The sequence below is a fragment of the Pygoscelis adeliae genome, unplaced genomic scaffold (genome assembly GCF_000699105.1).
Source record: "Pygoscelis adeliae isolate BGI_AS28 unplaced genomic scaffold, ASM69910v1 Scaffold41, whole genome shotgun sequence".
NCBI lineage: Eukaryota > Metazoa > Chordata > Aves > Sphenisciformes > Spheniscidae > Pygoscelis > Pygoscelis adeliae.
Window position 1 is genome coordinate 5,237,353 of NW_008824373.1, and position 26,120 is coordinate 5,263,472.

General features: G+C 34.5%; 1 protein-coding gene across 1 annotated transcript in view; it reads right to left on the bottom strand.

The window, feature by feature from the left end:
- ASCC3 (activating signal cointegrator 1 complex subunit 3) overlaps positions 1 to 26,120 on the bottom strand; it is a 273,528-nt gene that overhangs the window by 69,463 nt on the left and 177,945 nt on the right. The window contains exons 16-28 of the mRNA XM_009320160.1: positions 25,140 to 25,259; positions 20,803 to 20,967; positions 19,848 to 19,934; positions 17,421 to 17,597; positions 14,947 to 15,172; positions 11,004 to 11,158; positions 7,131 to 7,229; positions 6,479 to 6,647; positions 4,324 to 4,544; positions 2,869 to 2,954; positions 1,214 to 1,380; positions 933 to 1,078; positions 704 to 824 (exon numbers count right to left, since the gene is read on the bottom strand). Of these exons, the coding sequence (XP_009318435.1) occupies positions 704 to 824; positions 933 to 1,078; positions 1,214 to 1,380; positions 2,869 to 2,954; positions 4,324 to 4,544; positions 6,479 to 6,647; positions 7,131 to 7,229; positions 11,004 to 11,158; positions 14,947 to 15,172; positions 17,421 to 17,597; positions 19,848 to 19,934; positions 20,803 to 20,967; positions 25,140 to 25,259 (1,939 nt within the window). The remainder of the gene's footprint in view (positions 1 to 703; positions 825 to 932; positions 1,079 to 1,213; positions 1,381 to 2,868; positions 2,955 to 4,323; positions 4,545 to 6,478; positions 6,648 to 7,130; positions 7,230 to 11,003; positions 11,159 to 14,946; positions 15,173 to 17,420; positions 17,598 to 19,847; positions 19,935 to 20,802; positions 20,968 to 25,139; positions 25,260 to 26,120) is intronic.

The following is a 26,120-nucleotide window of genomic DNA, read 5'->3' on the forward strand; positions in this document are numbered from 1 at the left end:
AAGCAGCTAAAAAGTCACCTCACAAATGTCACCTCACAATCAACAGCAGTTCACATTACAAAATTTATTTTGGAGGTTATTTTTAATTGATATAATAAATATTTCTTATGTAACCAAAACAAAACATGTTCAAATAAAATACGAGAGGTTTTCTTAAATCTATCCTGCTTGCCAGCTTTGTTAAGAATAAAAAATTGAAAACAGAAGCATATCTGGATACACTACAAATTTTGAATTTTATGGTTATTGCTTTGAAACTAGAATTATAGGAGGTTAGCCTGACTTGCAACTTCTGTTCACAATTTTTTTAATGCTTACATACAGTGGTCCATATGAAAATACCTCAGCAGATTAATAATATGAATGGTTTTATTACTTTCTAAATTTCAAATATTTTTACACAAATGTTTCTTTATGGTGTCAAACACTAAGAGAAAACACATTTTATTTCCCCTTCATTAGCACTAATTTTATACTTCTGTTCGAAATACATTACATTCCTCAGTTATACGTTGCATTTGCAGCACACTATGTTTCAGACAAATAGCTTTGGGCCATTAGCAGAGCAGATTCCCCTCATACATGCCAAGAGTACGTACAGTAACACATGTTGTAAATGTGCTGCAAATGAACTGTGTGAAGTGCTTAAAGTCTTTTTTTCTTTTACAGAAAGAAGGAAAAGGTCTAGCAGCTTGTCGCTTACCCTGAAATGCAGGTTTGTTCATGCTAGCCATGCGAGGACAGTAATGCTGGCCAGGGAAGCCCTGAATGTGCACCTCCAGAGGAACCGGGCGTACTGATGGTCGGAAGTTGAACAGACCCATCTACAAGAAAACATTTTTTTCAAGTTTAACCTTGAATTATCTTATAAATTGCTATTTTATTTTTCTGCTGCACAAACACATATCCATCTTCTGAAACATTTTTCATACCTGATTAATATTTAGCCAGTCAGCAAGGTCTCTGGCATTTGCTAAAGCAGTGGATAAACCAACTACTCTCACAGGCTTCTCCGTGTGAGATGAGATGAAGTTTGTTCGAGACACAATGACTTCCAATACTGGGCCTCTCTCATCCCCTAGTAAATGAAAAGTCCATTGAAAAACAGGGAAAAAGAAAAGGTTCAGATGTCAAAAAGTATATTGATGTCATAAGTACCAGCACACTTCAAATTTAGCAATGACTCTGATTAAAAACAACAAAACATGCTCACCTAGCAGATGGATCTCATCTATGATAAGAATGGAAACTTTCTGAACATAGCTTCTGTTCTGCCAGCTTCTGCTGACACCATCCCACTTCTCTGGGGTAGTAACAATCAGGTCAGCTTGGGCAATAGCTCTCATATCAGGGGTCACATCTCCTGTCAACTCTACAACCCTGTAATCAAGAAAGATGGTGGCTTGGCTTTACAAAGCTTTAGAACATCTTAATGTTCAAATATTAACTCCTAAACATTAACTCTTAAAAGAGAGAAGAAACAAAATTAAACAAAGCAATTTTGTTTCTGGTCAAATACTTCTAACAGGATTTTCAAAATTGAAAATGGTACCAAATACCATTCCTTAGCAAAACCATATAAAAAGAAGAGGGCTAATATGAGTCCCAAACCATCTATGGTTAGTTTTTCAAAATGAAGATAATATAAGAATATCAGTATGATATAATGTGAATCATAACATCCTGTCATAGCCAGGATGAAAGCTTTCTAGAAAGCTACCAAGTTGCTGCCTGCTGTTCTGTATAGATTTCTGGTTTGAATAACGAGGCTAGATTGCAGTGTATCTGCATTTGTTGGTGAAGTTCCATTAAGACTGGAGCAGAAATTATCCTGAGGTCATTTTTTGGGAAGATTAGCAGAGTTTTTCCAATTGTTTGCCTTATTATCCTTTCAAGTTCTACAAACAGCATTTGAGATGATCCATCATTTTAGACTGAATATAATGGATTTTTGACATTTCTAGGACACATTCTACATGCGGTTGAACATCTAATAAAAATTCCTCCAAGTAATGTGTAACTTCTGTGCAAAATTTCAGACAGAAGTTATAGAGTAAATTTCAAAAAGGAAATATTACCTGAAAATATTGTAAAATTATGAGGCAAATAATTTATCCTTACAGGCCATGAAAATAGCAAAAAAAAAAAAAAAAAAGCCAACTAATAAGTCACTGCTATGATAATAGCAGGAATCTCACTAGTAATTTCATGTACACAGAGTAGCACCTCTTTTTACTGAAACCTGTGGTATGCTTTGAACTTTAACTTACAAAAAAAGCTGTATAAAGGAAAGGAAAAGGCCCTAAATAATGCATCCTATGGATATAATTTTTAACTCAAGAAAGTATCATTTTGGAAAGCATCAACATGACTGATATACCTTATATGTCATAAAGTAATGGCTGAACTCTAACACCTGAGAAGATCAGCAAGAAATTAATAGTACCAAGCAATGAAATTGTATCTAATTTATATATGAAGGACAATATATGAATACTAGTATACAGTTCATGCAACTCCTGAGAGTTCCTTATCGCTGAGGTTTCTAAAGAAAGCTTATTTTGGATTGCAATTTCAATTTCCAAGGATACTGCAGAGAGAAATCTGAGCTTTACATTTGTTATACTGGCAAGTAATGAGAATGAAAATAGCTGGCTATCAAAGTGTATCCCTTTTTTAGTTTTGATTTTGCTGTCACTACAATGACTATTGATAGCATTTTTTATTTTTTAAGTACTAGAAATTTGAAGGAGAGTATACAATCAAAACCTATTTTGAAATACTCAAAAGTATTCTGTAGATTTTATTCATACTTGGTGGGCTGTTCTTTTGCTTCTCATTTCTCTGATTAGGTAAGAAGAAACATACTTTTTACCAAGTTTTTCTTCAATCCTAACTTTCCAGTCCTCAATTCTTTCACGAACGAGTGCTTTTAAGGGCGCAATATACACTGCCTGTAAAAGAAATGTCACAAAACCAGAAGTTAAACAAGAAACCTTTATTAAAGTGTACCTACAAGGAAAAAAAATATTTAATACTTGTGAGATTTGAACATACTCATTATCTGTAAAATGATTAAGGCCTGAGTTCCTTAAATGAACTATAACAGGATTATATTTAAAACAGACTTAACACTTGAAAATACTGCTTTGTTTCCTGAGCCATTAAAACAAGCAAATAAATTAAGAAAGAGAAAGAATAATTTCTTGAAAAGGAAGTATTTATTATACCATTTAGTATCAGAACCCGCTGATATAAATAGTGCCATTTTTTGCCAGGGCTATAAAATCTGCAAGCTAACATTCTAGAACAGAAATAATCAGAATTTCCAGCAAGCAATATCTTACCTGATTTCTAGTTATGTTGTTAAATTATTAAAATATTACCAATTAAATTAAAAATTTTCCTCAAAGAAGCCTGCTCTGCAGGGGGGAATACTCTGACATGTAGAAACAATATTTATTTAGAGATTTATGGTTAAATATTCTGAAGCTTTTGAACATGAAGAAACTGCTACATGAAGAATTCACATACATTCTTTAAAATGTATAGGCAGGTTTTCAGCTTTATTAAAACTTAAAAGATATATTCCTTTGCAAATTGGCTATTTTGTAAGTCTAATAGATAAGCTGAAAATGTATGAGTGTCTTGTTTACCTCGCTTGGACTAACAAATTACATGAAGATACTGAAATTTCAGAGATGAATAAGGGATTTATGTACAAGATTTCTGTTAATTTCAAAGGTTATTCTTTGGTTAAATCTCACAGTCAGATACAAATATCTTTTCCAAAGACTTTAAAACTAAAATGTGGTTAACCAAGACAAGATGGCTAAGTCAAGATACAGATGTATATTCACTTTGAAAACAAAACCCCAAAAGCTGAGTTGTTCAGCTTTTAGACAATTTAAGAAATAAAACACAGGGGCAAGTTGGAACAGAAAATTGGCTTGTAGTAATTAATTGCAACCTATTTGTTTAAATAAGAGAGAGACTGGGCTAGTTGTAGTCACATGGAGGGGAACTAATAGCTATAAAACAGTACTACTGCTAGTAGAAGGAGATTAAAGCAGGAAATGCAGGTAAGTACAGAAAAGGAAATCCAGCATGCCTGTATGTCATGTTTTTACGTTTGCTCTAGTTGTACACTGATTAATATATAAAGTTGAAATAAAAGCATAATGTACATAATGCAGTACCATTTTGTTTCCAGACAGGTATAAATTGGAGAAAGCAAAATTCAGTTTGCCATAGTCTTCCAGGCTTTTGTATTGCTGAAAACATGCCTACACAAAATGATTCTAGTAAACCTATTTTACAAACCTTTGATGTGGGATACTTGTTAAAAACTCTAAAGATGGCTAACTCAGCTGCAACAGTTTTTCCAGAACCTGTAGGCGCTCCAAGAAGAACATTACAGTCTGTGTGATAAAGTGTATGAAATATCTGGGTCTGGATAGGGTTGAAATGTGTGAATTTGTACAGGAGTTCATATTCCCGATGTCCCAAGGCTGTGACAGGCAAAGGCTGAAGATCCAGAAGCTCTAAAAACACAAAATAATCATAAGTGCATGTCAAGACATGCCATGACATAACATAGTTTATTATGAAGATAAAGATATTAACCAATACTTTAGTGGAAAACAACTTACATTGGAAATAGTTTTACTTAGTATCTCATATGACACAGAGTCCACATTTGGGTCATTGTTAACTTCGATGAGGAATAATGAAAAGTTGATTTTATAGCTCTGAAGTATTTCTGCAAGTACTGTTGTTAGTATTCTGATATCTGTGAACCAGTCATTTGCATAAATTAAACTTTTTCTTAAAGCTGTTTCCTTTGTGCCCAGTTGTAGTAAGTTCTAAACTCACTGTATTAGATTATATGTATGTCCAGTTTCTTATGATAACAGAATGCAGAGTCAGAGGACAGCATAGTCTGTATATGTCAGATTCAAGGAAAAAAAAAATCTATTTAAGAAGGAAGGATTCTTCGGAGTTTCTAAGTTGATGGAGTAATACAAATCAGATGAGTACAACTAAATTTTGCATCTAATCCTTTAAACATGTAATTAAAGACATAATCTTAATGAATAAACAAACAGCCTTTCAATATATGATGCTCAATATATCTTGAGGGCATCTGCTATCCAAACAATTAGAGATTGTGGAATTTGGAAGATGATATATATAACCAGATCGGATTTGGAATCCTACCAAATTAAGGAGACTGCAGTGATTCTGCTATGCAGATGCTTGCTTTGAAGTTTGGGTTTGTGTTTTTTTTTTTTTTTTTTGTGGCTGGAGGTCTCATTGTCTTTTCAGGGTGCTTCACATTAAGGTATGATATGGGAGTCATAAAATCTACTGAGGCAATGATGCCTAATATTCTTCACATGCTTTTCACTGATACCTTATGGCTGTTTTATCATTCCCACTGAAACTGTGATTTCTTGGGCTCTGTTGAGGAGAAAGAAGGTTTTTTGCCTAGCAGGGCCTCTATGTACTTCATTGTTGAGTGGGAACCAGATGGGAATTGAAATCAATTACCATAAATCCTAGAGGCTCCATAACTGGTGATGTGTAAATATCTTTCTGTTTCTTCTGAATAGTAGTCAGTGATCAGTCAATTAGATAAAAAGGTTACACATGCTTTTCCAGACAGCGTAGGTACAGTATAACAATAGCTAAACACTTCACAAACACATGTGAATTTATGCATGCCAAAGGACAGCACCGTATGAGAACTGAGTATTTCTGAAGGCACTCACTTCACAGACTGCTAGATGAGCCAAATGTAATTACAGTGGAAAGGTTTTACAATGACATCAGGCACAATGAATGTATAAAGCAATTTATGTATCCAGAAAAAAAGAAGCAAAACACAAACATATGCTTCTGTGCCAAGTGTTAAAAAAGGAGGGGGAGGGGAAGGCCATGACTTGATCAGCAGTGCTGAGTTGAAATGCGATGTTTGGTACTGTAACAGTGCTTGCTATGATGAATTTATTTTAGTAAAAATAGTAAAATGTTTCATATTTTCAAAATTTTAACTGTGTTTGTTTTTTCTTTGCTGAATGCCATTTATAATACAACCATCCACTCTAAGATTATTTTTAACCAGTCCAGAAGAAATGTAACGCTTACAAGCACTAAGATAAGACATACAGTAACAGAGATTTGCTTAGTTTTATATGACAGTTTCAATTTTCCTATGGTTTATAGAGAAACTGGAGTAACTAAAAGGCTGGTATTACGTTGAGATGAAATGAACTGCTTTTTGTTCAGGAATTTAAAATTTTAGAAAGCTTTAAAGTTAGTGAAGAAATAGTCTCAATAACACAAATATATCACAAAGTGAAATTCCATATACTTTTCTATGACGAAGCAGAAGGTAAGAGATTTATTGCACTATCATAAGGAAAATCAATATGAGCAAGATGAATTAAAACAAAATGATCAAATTTGAAGTTACCTGTGTGGGGTGGATGTCTCTCTGGAAGAATCAAATGTTGAAAATTTATGATACATACAGCCTCTGCTCCTAACCATCTATCGGACACAGCTCGAATGTAATATTGAGAAGGAAGAGGTTCAAAAATTGGGATTGTGAACACCAGCAGTTGAGGTTCTTTAGTAATGACCTAATGCAAACATGTAGAGAATAATTACTGCACAGACAAATCAGTAACTTGAAAAATCATAGATTGCCTCACTTCCATAAGCATTACCAACACAAAGCAATAAAGTATGTGTGCAACTCCATGTGCAAAACGTTCACATCTTTATAAAATATTTCACCACTGGGAATGGATTTTGTTTCCATGGACTTCAAAAGATAAAAATAAGGCTGGCTCTTTATCTTTTTCTTTAACAGACAAAACCATTACAGTCTTTCTTTTTTCACCTGGAAATAACTGTCCCACCAAAGGAGGAGGAGAAAAAGGGACATCTGAGATTAGAAAACATCTTTGTGGAAGTCCAAGCTTATGACGTATATCTGAAACTGAAAGCTGTGCTACTGATTTGAAAATCTGCTTAGGTCAAAATACTGTTTGACCTCACAAATCTGCATCTCACTAACTTTATTTTTGTCTTGCTATGAGATTCTGAATAAAATCCATTACCTGTTTTTTTTGAATGATGAAGTACTCTGAATGATAAATGTGATCATTAGTAGGGTCTTCTACCCAAATCCACCAGGGCTCTCCAACAGTGCCGTGTACCTTTTAGAGTAGAAAAGATAGCTTTGTTATAGTTGTAATGAGGTTCCCTAGATTTGCTGGGTATATCGGATATATTTCTAAACGATGTAGGCTTACAAAGGAATACAGAAATATAGAAATCAGAGGTAAGAGCAATGTAACGTTTCTAATTAGATCAGTCTGCTTAAAGATTATATTTCAGTAAGAGTTTGCTTAAGGTACGAATAATATAGATGGACGTGATATAAATGCAACTGAAGCTAGTGCCTCAGCTGTTTATAAATAGACTGAACTCCCAGGGTTTCCTCTAGGCTCCTAAAAAAGGACTCCTCCTCCTTTTTCCTCCTTGTACTTCTGTCTTTGGATTCTGTACAGAGGATTGTCTTTTGCTATCCACTGCTCATTTTTCAGTCAAAAACATTCTCTCAGGAAAAACTGGACACTGAATTGTGACATTCCTCTACCCTCCTCTCTCTCTTCCCCCCTCCTCTACAAAGATACAGTGTCCTGGTTGCGGCTGCATGGTGCTTAGTTGCCGACTGAGGTTAAACCACGACATACAGTAAGTGGATTCAGAAGGCTATAGATCTAGTCATTGCTACAGGTGAAGTGAGAAGACCGTAAATAGAGCTGTCTCTTGATGATTTCCATGCCATCTGGCAACACTTTATTCCATCCTAGATTTTTGTTTGTTTTGTTGTGTACCTTATTTTGCAATGCCAGCCGCAAATCATAGCTAGGTTGGATGCTCAGTTAAGAATTTTTGTTTCTTTGTCAGAATAAATGACTTGTGCCACTGTGCAAGCATTTTACTTAAATATCTAGGAAAGGAAGAAATGCACAGTAAAGGAGTATGGAAGACATACTATTAAATGAACATAGATTTCTGATGTTTCTGATGAGGACTATGACAAGGTACCAAACTAGCATGAAGATGAAAAAATAGTTGGAATTATTCCTAAACTGTAGTTAATAGGAAAAAGCACAAAGCGCACAGTTGCTTCTAATGGCAATTTGAACGCTACAGGAATCTGGTATTGATTCACGCAGCACACATTATTTTCAGCATAAGTCATTATTGTGTATGTGTTGGAAAACAGTCTGTACTGGCTTTTGAAGACAAAAATATGTACTAAGAATAGAACTAAGGTTCTTTTTTAACACGGTTGCACAATAGATAAGTAGACGGACAGTAAAGACTGTCACTCATTTTCATTACATTTGAATTTCACTAGCAGCTTCACTGGGAACTGAAGCAGTGAAACTGAAAGGACACAGGTCACTGCAGGTGACATTTTGAAAAATTACAGTGAGACTATTACTTCATCAGGGCTTAGGAGAATTTAAGAGAGGAAAAAAGAATGAAGGAAGGCGATAAAGTTCAAAGCTCAGAAATTTTACTATCAGCTGTAACAGCATCTTAGTTTTGGAGAGTCCTGTGACAAAGCTGCATGGGGAAAGAAGGGCAATGTGGGAACAGGCAATGCAACACGCTCTCCAGTAACGATTCTCAAGAACTCTGGGGAGCTCTTAACAACTGACACGCACCTGTATTGTGGGCAACCGTTGCCCTAAAACTGCATGTCTGATATATGACTCGGCTAATTAATACTAGCTGCATTATTCTGTATTTCTGCTGGACTCCTCCTGGCTGCAGTAAGGCTTACTTGCTCTGTCTGGGTATGTTTATAGTCCTTTGCTTCTAACAATATAATAAGAATTTTCCACTGGGATATGGCTCACATGCTTTTACTGAAGCTGGGCTCCCAGCACTGAGAACTGCAGCCATTAAAGATCATGATGATGTCACATCTCAGGACTACCAAAACATACCTTCTTTCTCTTGTAAAGGCAAGCGCAAAATTTGTGATGAGATCGTTCTAGAATTAAGTACCCAGGTAAAGGAACAGTCTTAAAACCATGAAATGTTAGCCAAGTGAAGTATTTCAGTTTAGTATGGTATTTAAATTTTTAATATTCTGATTTTATTTGACTACTCCCATTCTTTGAATGGAATTTTTTGGCAGCTAGTTTTTGTACTGATTACAGCTATACCTGTAAGTTTCTATAGTTGTCTTCTGAATAGCTTGCTAAAATACTGTGTGATGATGGAGAAGCAGTTTTGGAGTGTCAATGGTTGAATTTAAAAGACAGTTACTCATTTTTAGAGACTATTAAAATTTAACAGCTTTTTTTGTTTATTTACTGTGATAGAAGTGTCATTTACTGAAGAAACAAGAAAATCAACAGCTACCTTACAAAAATAATAAAAAAAAAAGTCTTCCAAGTTTTGATGAGTACCAATATACAAACTCACACAAAAAGGGCTCCCTAAGTTGAATTGATAAAACGATCATAATGTTTCCAAAGCAACCTTTAGGAAAACTGTGTCAAGGGGTCATAGCAGAAAATAGATTTTTGCCAAAGTTTTGCTATAACTTTAGAAGTTCAGAATTGAAATAAGAGAGTATAATTCTGTGTGGACTCCTTCTCAATTTGTAAAAATATAGAAAAACCTAGATTTTGTAGAAGAATCTAAAAATGGATTGAGAAATTACTTTGTATTAAGATACAGTTTAATATGAAGAACAGTTGTGGGTTTTTTTTGTCTTTAATAGATTACAGGTAAAGTGGATGAAAGATTGAATAATAAAAACTTGTTTCAATCCTAAAAAGCAATGTTTGTTTGCCTTCTGAAGTATTGCACATAAATAAGGCAGTAAAAAAAAAAAATCATGTTAGGAATCCATTAAGATATTTCTGTAATAAACCCAGGTAGCAAACAAAATCTAACTTTTTATATTTTGATCATTTATCTCCCATTTATAAGCTAACTTGGTGAAACGTGGTGAAAAGAAAAGAAAAAGCCTTTAGGCAGGGAAAATAAATTTAAAATAATCTAAATGTTTGTGGAATAAAACTCTAATTTACTTGTGATTAAGGTAAATCTGTAATCTAAGGAATTTTAAAATTATTTTTTAACAAAAGAACAGATATTTAACATCCACCTTTCAGAATAATTTATCTTAAGTGTAAATCTCCTACGCATAAAAAACTGAAAAATATGCTTGCCCACTGAGGTACCTTTGCCTTGTTTCTGTAGAAAGTTTCAGAAGTACCAGCAACAATACAATGCCCCCATGTGGACATTTGTATTTCATTTAGATTTATCTTAAATCTATTTCTAATGAACAGATTCTGAATCAAACGGTGTGGGTATATCTAAATGTGCAACTAGTACAACTCCTTTCATATAAATTTGCACCATAAAACACAGATGAATGTAATTCCAAACATATCCCAGTTTTTCTGTTCAGACAAGTCCCAACAGAAAAAGAGGAACTGATGTTGTGAATGTACACTTGTAAAGCCATAAAGAGCAGCAGACCTTGGCATACATGAACTGTATTTCAAAGCTTTATTTTCTGCGTTTGACATTCATTCCTAGTTCAGAGAGCCATCCATGCCTCCCTTTTTCTTGCTTCTCCTTTTTGGACATATAACTCAAATGTGTGACTACTATTAATATTCAGTATAAGCACTTGCTTGAACATGTTATAAACAGTACAATCCTGTAACAATTAATGGAAATAAAAAGATGATCTTTGGGTGCCGCCTTCTACAAAAGCCTTAAAGGTCATTCCATTCCTATTATCAAATTTGCTTTTTAGCTGAAATAAGTATTTTTTTTTTATTATCCAAATAGCTATGGACTCCCTGTGATCATCTCCTTTACTGAAGCTAAATTAATGCTTCCTGTCATTCCTCCACCTCTTTTTTTTTTTTTTTTTTTACCTGATCGTTCCACGTGAAGTCAGGAGCGATGTTCAGCCGAACTCGGAGCACCGTGCGGGTAATTGGCTGAATCGTTGCTTCCATTATGATGGAGGGGATTTGATGGACACACTGTTTTACCTTTAACCCAATCTTCACATGATGCAGCATATGACCTGCCAAGAAAACATCAGGTGTAACAAATTTGCATTTCCAGGAAAAATAATACAACTCCGACTTTCAAATAGGCTTTTAGAGAGGAGTATTATTGCTTGCTTGTTTTGCTCTTAGGTGCGTAAATGTCTGACTCTCCTGACCTGGCATGTCTGAATATTTTGTAATACTTAACTTGAATTAGCAATTTAGAGCCTAGAAAAATCAGTATTAACCCCCCTGTTGGCTATAACTAAGGGGTTAAAATAACTATTAAGAATTCACACTGAAAACATATTATGTCAAGCTACTTCCCTTTCCTTTACTGACTTTTTGACCAGGCTTTTACCAAGCCATATAATTCTTTTTTAAAGCACGAATACTTACCTTTTACTTAATGAAGGGCACACATTTGAACTACAATTCCTGTGTAGTGATTCAAAGTAGATTCAAAGAACACTTTTTGTAAAACTGAATAAAGGTAGTTAATAGCTTAAAAATGCACGCAATTAGTAAACATCTCACAGCAGCTCTGGTATTTCAGAATACACCAGTGTGTAACTGAGACAAAGGAAAAACTAAATGTTGCAATGTTTTTGACCTTCTATCGCAGTCATGGTAACTAAGGCAATAAAGTGATTATATTGATTAAAAAAAATTCCTACTTGTATTTTACAGCTGAAATCTCTGTTCCCTTGCTCTTCATGATAAATATAAAACAAAATATGTAGCAGTGATTTCTTTTTTTTTTGAAAAATATTGCAACTTCTATCTTAAAAGGGAAAGAAGGTTGATTTATCACATTTTCACTGAAATTGCTTATATAATTATGTGGAGCATATTTTAAACTTTAATGGTAATGGTCATAAGTACTCACTGTTAAAAGCTACCTTACAAATGGCTACTGATACCTGATTTTTTCAGATATCATTATGTGGTTCCTGTGCACACTTTCCCATTTAAAAAAAAAAAGAAAAAAAGAGAAGAAAACCTATCATTTGCATTATGTGCAAAGTGAAAAGGTGATACAAACTTTTTGTTGCTATTGGACGAAATTTAGGAGCATGACATCTTGCAATTGCTAGTTTTTTTATATTGATCCTGACTTTCCCTCTTAGGTTTTTCTTATTTAACAACCTGGCAGATTTTGCCTTACACAGGTGTTTGTCTATACTCTGAAGTAATGAATGGTGATCCTGCTTAAGAAACAAATCCCTGATGCAGAAGTTTTAACACATATTTAATCAGTTTAATTTGCAGTTGGTAAAATAAGCGCACCTCCAGCAAGTGGATTATTAAGAACCAAAACAATTATATTGGTACAACTTGGTGATATATACAGTATTAGAGCATACTTGCACAGTGACTAGCTTTTGCAATTAGAGGTAAAACTTCAGAAATCGTGTTAAATAAAGGTAGGTGCCAAATATTCAAAGATATGACTCAATAAGCTTATGTAGGCAAGTACACTTTTTCATGCCAAAACACACTTTCTGTATCATGATGTGTGAGGTGAACTTCTGTGTTTGTACAGGACAGCACTGAGGTTTTGTATACTTGTCTACTAGAGGAAAATAAGGTTCCTTTCCCAACTTCTGTAAAATATTAAAAAACTCCCCCCCCCCTTTTTTTTTTTTAAATAGTCACATTATGAGAAACTGTCAATGGCATTTAAGAAATATCAAAACCTTCTGAACAACAGATGACTATTCGAGAAAATACGTATGTTTAACAAAAGAAGAACACATTTTGCTTATTCCACAATGATTGTCATCTGTATTCTGAAAAACCAGGGCTGTTTATCTCAGGTAACACAGTGATTTCTTGGCTTTCTGGAAACTCCATGATTACATTGCAACAGCACATAGATAGGCGTTGACCAATTTGTGGTACACTGGAATCCAGGGTCTGTGCACACAACACACTCTTCATTCACTGGGAGAGCTGGCACTCATCTGATGCTTTTATCCCTCCCTAGGCCATGGACTGAGTTAGCCAGTTAGCTCCTGCCTTTTTTATTCTATCTCCAAGGCCACAATAACATTTAAAAAGGAAGAAACGCTAAGACTGAAACCAGTCCTATGGAGTCAGAGAACACGGCAGCACCTGGAAGCTGTGCCTTTTCTCATTTCGACATGGCTTTGAATTAAAATAAATTCATAAGGCAGGCGCAAGGCAGGCGCCAGGCAAGTGCTTCCTTCACACCCTTGGTGTCAGGGAGAGAGGCTAGACAGGAAGAAGTATGCCAAGTAACAGCACTTCACAGAGATGCACACATCAACTTGCTTTGATGTTTATAAGGCTTGAAGGACATGAAATATCATTACATACAGTCAGTGATGACCTATTTTCACAGTCAAATCCCAAGTCTCATCTACTTTCAAACTAAGTTAATATAAAACAAAAGTAGACATTTTATAGGTATATATTGAAGCATTGCCATCTTGTCAATACCAGTTCCACTAGGTTGAAGGAAGCAAAACTGGTTTTGTATTTTAATACAAAATTTCTTGCTTCTCCAAGGGCAGGTATGGGGAGAAAGAAGCATAAAAAAAGAAAAGAAAAAAAAAGGACTAATACAATTAATGGAAAAGAATATTAAGTATTAAAAAGACTGCACAAATACACAACAAATTAACAAACCTGCATAAAAAAGTGCTATAACGCTTCTGAATAGAAAAGCATGATAATGCTAGCACTTCAAATAAAATGTTATATTTTTAATACATTTAAAATTACCATGTATTATAATGCACAGTTAAAGTAAGCTTTTAAAATTTTCTCATAGTCCTTTGGCTTAACTTATTAACTAAAAATATATTTTTTTTATTCTGCAATAACTCTAATTCTGCAAACTTTTACATATTTATTCAACTTTTTCCAACCTAAATTAGGGGTGTAACAAAGCTTCCTAAGTTGGGAATGTAGTTCTCTTGTCAAATGAGAGAAATATCAAGTCAGAGGTCATAACTTCTAAAAAGCACTGACTGTGAATTGTATTTTTATTGTAAAATTAGATTTTTTAAAAAATGGCAGTTGATTTCTCAACACCCTGGCAATAACAGGTGCAAAGAAAGCCCAAATAAGAAAAAATACACTGAGATAGGAAAAAGAAATACATTACAAGCAAATTTTTTTTCCAACTTCAACCAGCTGGTGGATATGCACAACAGTTTATACACACATACTAGAAATTGTCATTATGTCTATCAGTAGGCTTGTGGATTTTCTCATTATCGAAGTCTCAGATCCTTTAAAAAATTCCATTAAGGTTTTGCTGCAATGACACCAGTGACAATGAATTCTCCATGTTCAATGAAAATTAATGCAGCGTTTCAGAAGCAGGCCATTTACTGATAGTGTACCAGGACATAATAATCTGCTTTTATTCTTTTTCACGTTAATAGTATTTCAATTAAAAAAAAAAAGCGGCCATATTTTGCCAACTGGCAAAAATAAACAGATGCCTTTTATAGTAGTGTATCACGTAATGTGAGCAAGAAGGGAAGCACAGATCAACATAAATATGGATATATACACATATATGTAAATACATATCAACATACATCGCCATTCCACATGTATTCTGGGGTTGGCAGGACATGGGCTAGCCTTACCCTCAAAGTTGTGCCATATTACAAGCTGTGGAGACTGAATAAACCTTCTTTATTGGACATACCATAATACCAAATTAATGTGTCTACATGGTTTCCAGACCAGAGTGGGTATATTAATGAATGGCTCAGATTTAGTTCTAACCTGCCCATTGATTACTAATAGTTTAAGCAGATCAGAATTGCTGATTTCTCACCTATTTCATCTTTTCTCATGTCCTTCATCTTGTCTACAGTGAGATTCTTCTCTTCCAACTTTGAGAGGACTGATGGTGGTAACACTGAGAACTGTCTCAAAGGGCTAACCCAGCCCCACAGCCGCTTGTCAATGACTTTGCTGAGATTCAGTAGTCGATATGTCATTGCAGGCCAACGTTTCCTAAGGGCAATCTCAAAAAGAGCTCGAACAATACGAGCTGCATTCTGGAGAGTGAAAAAAAAAGCAAAAATGTTGTAATTCTCTCAAGTATTCTTTGTAAAATGAAAAGGATCCCATAGACTCATCTTTGACAAACCATAATAGATTTTTCTTTTCAAACTTATTTCAAACATTCTTGAAAACTATTTTTTCCATCACTGTCTAGTGGCACAACTACTTCATGATTGCCTAAAGAAATTATGAAAAGAAGTATGTGCAACTAATTAAAGTTGTAGTGGCAGGTCTGCCATATAATTTTGATCATGGTTATGCTAACATTAAGGAGTTCTAAGTTTATTGCATCTCAATCACTTCTGAAACAAATCAACTTACCGTGAATATCTTCCTCCTTCTCCCCCCATATAATGTACACCTGCAAACTCAGCTTATATGGAAATTCAAGTTTTAATTTTTCACTGCAGTTGTGCTTCCATAATAGCATCCCATTTCACAGTGAATTTCACAACATTTGCACACAAGTTTAACAGTAGTGACTTTTTTTTAACATGTTACTATCTTCTGAGACTACTGTATAACCAAACTGTATAAATCTGCTTTGGACTTGGAAAATTAATTATTAACATAAGCTTGAATGAGGTCAGTCTTATCCTGAAAATGTAAGTTATGATATTCCTTTCATAAACTTATCAAGCTGTATTATGAAGTTGTGTTTTTTTTGGTGTTTGTTTGTTTTTTTTTTTCCTACCGGCACTATGCCTGGATTAGCAATTCTGTTCTTGATTCATTGAATAGAATACAATCATTTTCTACTGTCTCTGCAATGCCAACAGGAATAAAAAATAGAAAATTATTTGGTTGTGATAAGAAGCATATGTTAATAAAGAAGCACATTTCTTTTACTTAGAAAGGATGAATGATTTTCTTAATAGTCACTATCCAATTAAAAAAATTTACAATTTGTAGCACTGGTTCCACATGTACAATTTATGAAGATCTGAGAAGATGACCATGTTGCCTCACTAAAAATGCTATAATTGAGACAGACAAATAAAAGCAATTGTCTTGAAAGCAAAGATTAAAAGAATCCTACTGAAAATGATCTTGCTGTGCACAATTTTTATGAGGTGTGTAATGATTTCAGAATTTTCTCATTTATACCCATACATACTATGAAATGTAAACACTTCTGAAGAAGGTAATGTTAGTATAAAAATCTTGCTGAACAATATGTATACTTTTGAATATTTAACTCTCATCTTTAGCACCAACTAAATGCATTTTTACAATCATTTCCAAAATGGTTTTGTAAGGATGAGATGAAAATGATTCAATGCAACATGTTGCTGACTGTGAAGAGAAGAGAAGAGAAGAGAAGAGAAGAGAAGAGAAGAGAAGAGAAGAGAAGAGAAGAGAAAAGAAAAGAAAAGAAAAGAAAAGAAAAGAAAAGAAAAGAAAAGAAAAGAAAAGAAAAGAAAAGAAAAGAAAAGAAAAGAAAAGAAAAGAAAAGAAAAGAGAAGAGAGAGCGACATAGGACAGGCTAAAAGGTAAAACTTTATAATCTATTTTATACATTCGTTATTGTTGCACATCTGGGATTGGCTATGAGCATTTTGTCACTTCCAGTTCTTCGGGATTCAGAATTCTAAACTTTCAAGCAACACCCCTTTCTTTCTAAGATGGGCTCTAGTTGTGTAAGCAAGCAGTTCTGTGTCACAGGCTTGCAGTTCTTTTATTCTGTGTAACAACTAAACATGCTGTATAACTATCAACCATTGAGGTGTCAAAACAAGTCGACAAACAAATATATAGACTGATACGTAAATTTGCATGATTACATCTAGCAATAAAATTGTAACAGCACACCTTTCTCGTGTAAACTAAGGTATGTGAATAAAACACAAATTATGTTTTGCAGAACAAAGTATAAAAGTACACAAAACATAAAAATAGATTGCAACAGTTTTCCAGATTTAGAAGAAAACCCAGTAAGTTAAGAATAACATTTCTGTGCAATCACAGTTAGAACTACTAAGACTACAGGGGTAATACAAACAAAAGGACATTCGTAATTAACAAAAAATGCAATAGTCTCCCAAGGTAGGCTTTTGCAAATCTTTTCTACTTAAATATTATACCACACATGTGCACACACACAAGGCTCTGATTTTCAACTCAATTTGCATAAAAAGTACAAAAAGTTGCACATCAAGGCCTACTTACATAATTGTAAACATTTGGAAGAATGAAAACAGCAGAAGACAGCAACAGATATGTAAAAAATACTATTTTTACCTGTGCAACATACGCAGAATCTGAAATAAGGGAGAAGCTGTCCATCTCCCCTCTGCTAATATATGTTTGAAGGAGGATATTAATTTTTCCATAATTGTTTTCCACACCTCCTGGAGCAGGAAGTTCACAGAAATCATTCAGTAAGGTATCCAGCTCTTCTATTTCTTCTTCTCTTACCTAAAACACAATTATACATTATGAAGAGGCTGGAGCAATTTGATAAAAAATTTTACATCGCAATCAAATTTTCCTTATAACATAGTTACATTATTTTTAAATGGAGTCCCTAGTTTTAAGGGAAAAAAAAAAAAGAAGAAAAAAAGCAGCAAACCCACATCTTCCACAATGTAGCTAATAGACCATAATTGAAACTGTCTTAATAGTGACACAATTACATTTTATTATTCATCACCATCTATTAAGGTTGCCATTGACATACAAAAATTTGATATGCCACAAAAATTGAATCTTCTGACCCTACCATCCTTCATCTGATGAGATTTCATTTTTTATTTGACCAGAGTAAAACCTCTGTCCATCTGGATTAGGGCAATCTTGAATTAACATTAAATGTACTCATTATAGTTACATAGTTTGCATGTGGCATAATACATTTTTAACTCAAAACTATGAAGTACTATGATTCATGATATTAAAATTTTCACTGTTAATAAGATTAAGTCTTAATATGAGTAAAGAAATATTCATATCTATGGTTTGAATAATGCATAACATTTCACATTCTAACTGATGACCCTTACGTGGCAAAACCACCATAAATCTACATATTCTTTGATTTACTGATAGTCTGTTAGTGTAAAACTTATTTAAAGAGGGTAAATGTTTGGTCCCTGCAGGGAACCAGCTGAAAGTAATTTTCATTTGGACCTGACTACCTGACATACAAAAGACCCTAAGACAACTGGGTTAAAATCCCCAACTATCCAGCCACTGGTCCTACAGGAAAGAAAAAAATGAAGGACACAACCATCACAGATGACTCCAGTGTCATGGGAATATTATCCTCTGCTTAAAACAGCATTTTTGATAATTTTTTCTGCTCTTGCATAGCACAGTACAGGTCAAATCGAGATCTGTATTTCAGCTACTGGTGACTTACATATCTCAAAATACAGAATTTTTAAAGGCATTACGGAGACATGATTCATATCAACAAAAGTCACAATTTGTATCACACAGAGGGGCAAATCCTGAGTTATTTTTGTGAAAATCGGTTACTAGTTTTAACATTCAGAGCTGCACAGCAAATGAATCACAAAAAACTGGAAATGATGTTGCACTGATGCCATACCATACAAATCTGAGAAAGCAAACTAGAGAAACTATGCTTTAGCCAAGAAGCATCACTAATAACTTTGTTACAAATATAGAAACATATCACATCATATTTTCCATATGCTTTCCTTTCAAATATTCAATTACGCTAAATTTAGACCTAGCAAAGCAATACCACTATCATAAAAAAGCCTTCTAGCTTTGAAAACATTGCATGTATCACTGTGAAACCTCACTGCTTATTATCTTCTATGATAGAAGAGATTTCTGCAGAATAGAATTTCTTCATTAGATAAAGAGATGGTAATACTCAGACAATGTGTGCAAATATATAAATATGTAGATGGTGAGGGATTCACACTGCCGGTTCGCAGAGCCAGGTGAATGAGAGCCAACTCTGATCTGAAAGTTGTGTAATTGTGGTGAAATGGCAATGAGCCTAAGCTAATAAACCCCGTGGAGTCTGGCTCGCACCTCTGAGATGGAAGCATGGGCAAACAAGCTCATGCCAGCTTGCAGTGTATTGTCTTGTGTCCTACCCTCACAGGAGGCAAAAAGGGAGGTTGGAATTGAACTGAGTACGATAGCACAGTAATCTAGCCTGCACAACAAAATCTATTACAACAACTTTTTAGATTTCAAATTTGAAAATAATTTATCAGAATTTATCATTCTGCTAATCTAATATTGTTCCCTGCATGAAGTATATCACAGAGTTAACTTCAGTGAGTCCTGCCTCATTTTGATGAAGCAAATTGTTCAGTGAGACATCTAATAATGGTTTAAACTTCAAACAGAAAAACTATCTCGTCCCTGGGTGCACCGTTCCAATGGACACTTATCTTCACCTGTTAATAATTGAGAAGCTGAAAAGTTCTTAAAAGCATTTAAAAGGAATTCTCAAAGGTCCATAACTAGTTATTAAATGTGCACTATAGTTCAAGCTGAACTACATGTGAATTTGAGTGAGAGCATATATAGTTCTTGGCAATTATGCCTACTTAGAAAACATTTTATAATGGTGCTTAATATTTAACAAAACTTGGGTCTGTAGACACTATTTATGGAGTAAGTACTACAGAAGCGTCTAGTTCTAAGACATATTCTTTGTATAAAAGAATACAACTTTACCTTTATCTGTTCGAATTCTTCAGCTTTTGATACTATAGCAAGAATATCGCCTTCTGTTTTATGAGCATCAAACAATTCATTGAAAGTCTATTAAAAATAAAATGAATTGGTTTAGTACTGAAAATAAAAATATACATAAAGCACAAAAGAAAGAAACATTAACCAAGATTTTAAAAGGCATATAAGGTTAAAATGTAAGTAAGTTATTGGCAGACCAGAGTGATACAATTTAAACAGGAACAATTTCCAGAACGACTTCTCAGCACTTTCAGAAAAACAGTCCCTCGAAACTTGGGCATCCCAAAATTGAGAGACATGCAATCTATGGCCATTTCAAAAAAAGTCTAGGACATATTTGAGTGAAGAAATCTGTGAGACCTATTATACATAGTGACAGTAAACAGTTAAAAAATATTAATGCAGAGTCTTCAGCTTTTATTCAAGAAAAAGACTTATTCACTACAAAAGAAAGGTTTTAAGATGAATGTGTACATCAAATCAAGCTTCCAATACTACAAAGGTTTCTACAAATGCATCTTCCTTACACATTTACAACACAATCTGATTACAGTGCCAAAAGTTGTTTAAGATTGGCAACCTGATAGGATTTTCATGCAGAAAAACTTTTCTGTTATCAGACTCTATACTTGAATGTGCTATCATGTACCAATGGTTGCACACATTGTTATCAAAACGTTTCTTGTAAGTCACCTAAAAGAATGCAGAGACTATAGAAATTTCAAATCTCACTTCACACCAAGTCGAATTTTTCAGTAGTGCTTCATACTTAGTTTCTGTGTTTTTCCTCTCTATTTCCTCTCTCCCCATTTCAATAGATATGATTTGAAAATATATTGAACAAATCAGCTACATATTCTGTAATATCTTACAACTATTTTAGGTATAGCTTCAAAAAGAAGGAAGAAAACCCCAGAAATAGAACATCATATTTTACCTCTATAGTATTGTATTTAATATAGTAGTGGCTGGCAGTTCTGCCTAAATCTGTTGAAGAAAAAAAGCCAGTTCGTTCTTCAAAGCGAATCATGCGGGCTTTGTCCAGTTTTCTGCCGACTTCAATTACTAATTGTTCTCTGTGCTTTTCTAGAGCTGGATCCATCTAGACACGAAACACGCACATTTATTTGTATAAAAGGAAAAAAAAGTGTTAAATAAATGATTTTATTGAGATAAACCAGTCACACAAAGCCAGAAATCAAATGAAAGGAAGGTACAGTTATTAAGTCAAGATTTTCCCGAGATCTCACTAATAACAGTTACATTGACATTATTGACCAAAACTTGTCTGTACAGGACAAAATAATCAGAATAATATTTCTTTTACAATGCTTCGAGACTATCAATACAATGTAGACTAATATTACTTATGAAAGAGTAGCCTGATTAAGAAATAAATTTACATTGAAGTTTTTGAAAGAAGTTTTAATGATAAGATATTCTTTATGAAATTATCATTACAAAAACATGCCATCTTATGGTATCTTCTGTTTATGAAAACGGCCGAAGATATACCTTGCCTGGGTATCTGACATGAGGATGACTTTAATTGTATCCTAAATAGAATAAGCTTCAAATTGGATGGCTGAAATGTTTACTAGCAAAAAAACTCTAACATCACCAAAAGCTTTGGGTATGTCAGCTGGGATATACTAATTACTGAGCTGTAGACATGCCATATAAACATTCACGTTAAAAGCACACAAGGAGCTTGCTGTGCCCAACACCACTTCCATTCATACCAAAGTTCAGGAACTTGGACATTTTGTCCAAGCAATAATGTACATTATCTCATTAGTACCTACAAGGCTGGGGCAAAACTGCCATCTGAGTGGGACTGCTGTATAATTGTGTGTTTCCACATCATGCACCTGGGATACCCAGACTGACAGGGATGGGTGAAAAGGGATTCATAGTCATGTTAACCCTCTGGTATATGCGCACCTGAGATATGGCTCTAATTACACAAGCAATGATCACCAAATTTGAAAGGACTGAAACTCTGTTCTAGTCCACAGGCAGCATTCTTATTTCAGGGCTTGTATAGTTCAGATTTCCTACAGAGTAAGTCATACCAGCCCTCTTGGTAAATCTGCACCAGAGATATATGACCAAGACTGCAAAAAAGAACAGGCCTTAAGAATTGCTATGCCTTGGTTTGCTCTAGTTTTCCCTGGGCCAGGATTCAGTTTTGTCTTTGTGCCAAAGTGCTTCATCTCCCATTCAGTGAAGCTGCAGACAAACACAGCCATCTCCACAAAGCAGCTGCAAGACTAGTTACTAATATTCCCTGTCTTGGCCAGTTACTCTGAAGCTGTTTCTCCTTAGTTATGGCTTGCCTTAGTTTCAAGTCAAAAAGCTAAGATGACAAAGGTCTAGAGTGCTTTTCTCAATAGTAAGTCATGCACTGAGGTCAGATTTCAGAGCAGAGGTGGTCAAAAAAAAAAAGATCAGGATGCCAGATGTTTAACATTTCTTAAAACTAAAGAGGGGGAAAAAAATTTTAAAAATATCAAAACACTTCCCTACTCCTTTGGCAGTCCAAATTACCTGCCAATCTTTTGCCTTACATATAAAAAAGCTAAAGCTGTAACAGTAGACTAACATTTTTTACAAATACAAAGGTTTTAACTTTAAAAGAAAGGTCACCAACTTGAAAAGGCTGTGAAACAATATTCCAGTCTAGAGAATCCATGGTTAGCACCCTTCTTGTTGAACTTGCATAATTAGAAATCCCACAGAGTAAAAGACCCAGCCTAGAACAGCTTTAAGACATACTCTTAAAAACAAGCCTTGGCATGTCCACAGCAAGAAACTGAGCAGGTCTGGAGTACACATATGGAAATTTAAGAATGCATGATAAAGTACATTATTATTCACATTGTTTTCTCTAGCTCACTGAGAGAAGCGTTGGGGACAAGCTCCTCTAACTTTTACAGATGTTCTAAACATAAACATACAGCTTATGGGGATAAAAAGCTTTGCTTAACTGTGGGAACACCAAAGAGTGGAACCAAAAAGAGGAGAAAACAGACAAAGGGGTTACCTTAAAAAAAACCAGCCACCTTTGCTTTGGAACCCTAAAAGGATGAGAAAATGCCTGTAATTCATACCACAGGCTTCACTGATATGACACTCACATTTGCTCCACTTCTTCCTTCCACTCTTTATTTCTTCTTGCTGCTCATCATAAATTTTTGCCATTTTCCCAACTCAGTAAAAGGCATTATTGGCACTTCTGGCAAACAACTTGAAAAGTCACAAACCAAAGCAGTGGGCCTGGAGTAGCCTACTCCTAGGCATAGCCCCGAAACGGGCTAGGTGGAGAACAGTAATATCCCAGCAGCAACACACGGGGTGGAGAATGTGTCAGTGCACGGCAGGTGCACGCTCACCCTGGTCTCCCTGTGCAGTAAAACACACCCATTTTGTGTGGACAGTCTGGACCTTTTGTGCCCTAAAGTAATTACTGGATGAGGTGAGCGCCTGTGGAAAGGGCAAGGAGAATGAACTTGCATCTTCTCAGCCCCGCCGAACAGCTGGGAAGAGTGTGACCCATGATGGTTATGCAGATATATGGATTCTGAATGGGTAAGATTGGCTGTCAGCCAAAACAAAGATAGAAATTGGCACGCTGCAACATTACTAAGAAACAATAAGATACCAATTATGAAAATTGGATACCTATAACCAGAACAGAAGGAATAGAATGGCCTAAGTGAGCAAATCTGCGGTTATGCCCACATCTGGCACTATACCATCCGTATACTGTCTATAACACATTAGCTTTGAAGTTTAAAACTGGTTGATCTAGAAAATATGGGGATTGGCATTGGGTTTGCTCCTACATGAATGGATAACACTTCAAACTGATACAATTTGTTACTGCCTTAACACAAAAATAGGAATGTCGATTATTAGCACATCAAATCAGAAGGGGCAGAAAGGAGGTTAGTGGCAGGAAAAGACAAGTGCTGGCAATCTCCATTTTCTCAGCAGCTGAATAAAAATACAAAAGCAAGGGGAGAGGGAGCAACTCTTGTTCATTATTTTTTAAATTTATAAAAAACATTTCTGTTAGTGTTGTATTACTTTTTTTTCACCAATTACCACCACCATGGTTGCATTTCTTTTAATCTAAAATTGGTTAATAACACTGGTCGAAAATACTTGACGAAAAAAAAAGAAGGAATTTATAGGAATGGGACAACAACATTCTTCTCACTAGCAAAGCAATTTCTGCTTTTCATTTTTCTATTACTTTGTGATTTGTGTTATGTAGTGTTATATTAACATACAGTAATGTAGTGTAAGGCTTTTTATACAAAACAGAGTTGAGATGACCAGAGATCTAAAGGTGTCTGCAGAAGCTTGCTTAAACAATAGCCTACCTACTTCCACTGCAGCTTCCACTATCAGACAGACACAAAAGCTATCCAAAAAATACCTCCTGAGGTATATCTCTACATGTTACAATGACCAAAACAACTGCTGCTGACAACATCATAACAAATTATGAAGTCACAAAACAGACTCAGGACACGTGAAATAAACTGCAGTTACCATACACTTGTGAGAGTTTCACCTGCATTAGGCTCAATTACCCGTGTCCAAAATACGTTAACATTAAATGCTTATAAACAGCTGTACAGAAAAAAGTAACAATATTTAGATAATCGGTAAACTCTTAAAATTCCTAAAAATTACAGATAATGAAAAAAACTTGAAAAAAACCTCTGTAACCGTGCTCTGATTTATATCACTGCATGAAACACTTCTAAATAAACAAAAGAAAATTCAAAATAAATTAATAAAAAAAATCTTATAATCACTAAATCACAAGAAAGAAAATAATAAACCAATTAAAAATGTCATTTTATAATTTATAAGATGTCATGGGATGAAACATTCTAAAACAGAAGCTGAAGGGGACGGGGGGAAAGCAAGCAGCTCAAGAATGCTTTATTTTATCATTTATATCTAGCCTACAGTACTGAAACACTGACAATAGGCTAAGTTACAGTAACCGTCTGATAAGAATGAGAGTTGTCCTTTGGAGCATAACTTGGCCAGTTAAAATGTATTTTTATGTGAACAGAAGGGGCCTCTTAATTTAGTGTTAAAAATACTCTGCTACAGAAAATATCTTTTTCTAAGCACTTTAAAAGAATTGCTGATGTCAGGTAAGCAGAAATAGCAAATATTTATCCTCACATCAGGGAAGGATTAGAGACCCAGAACAGGTTACAGATTTTTTTAAAATGCATTTTATACCTGATAAGCTTTGTGACTGATGCCATATACTAATGGATTTGCTCTCATCCGTACATAAAGATAAGTGTAACTTATCCACTTTACTGCTTCTTCCACATTAGTTACTGTTCCAAGAGCAATCTGGAAATGGGAAAAGAGACAAAATTAAATGTATATGTTACAGCTGAACATAAGTATTTGGCTGAAAACATACGGCATTCAGAATGTTAGCACTAGATTAAAGAAAGTGTCAGTATGTTTCCAACTTAAATTATTTTCAAATAATCATAGGACAATAACTTGAACCATTTACACATCTTCATCTTATGAACATCTAATAACATGGTATGTTCTGTGACATAATATTATAGATACAGTGACCGACACGATGTTTCCTACACCACCTATGATTTTTACAATTAAAAGATGATACTGAGCAAGCTTGCTATAAAAACAGACAAACAAAACAACATAATTCTTTAGCGAAGATGCTCAGGGTAATTTAAAGAAGAGTACCTTTATAAAAAAAAAATCTACATTTAAAAGATTAATTTTTCATACCAATGTAAAAGCACTTTCTGGTTCAAGTCCTAAACCAAATGATACCAACAATCTTTAGGATTCTCTTCAGCATGCCCTCATACTTGACAATCTGTTTATACACAGTTTTTACAAATAGTTTTCTCCTTTTGTATCTGGCAAGTCAAACATACAGGTACCTGCTACATTTTTGTTATATCAAAATGTAACAAAATTGAGCGGGTAATATGCACATATATATATATATATATATATTTATTTTTCAAGGCCAAATCAGGTATACCAAAACAGTTTTTTTACTAGGTGACTTTTTTTGCCAACTCAATAGTTTTATCACCAAATTTTTTACCACACATACATTTTTACTTCATAACTTCAGCTCTATTTTGTATTGGTTACATTCATGAGAAGCATTTTACTGCTTATTCCAGTTAACCTGATTTTACCAGGAGAATTTAATAT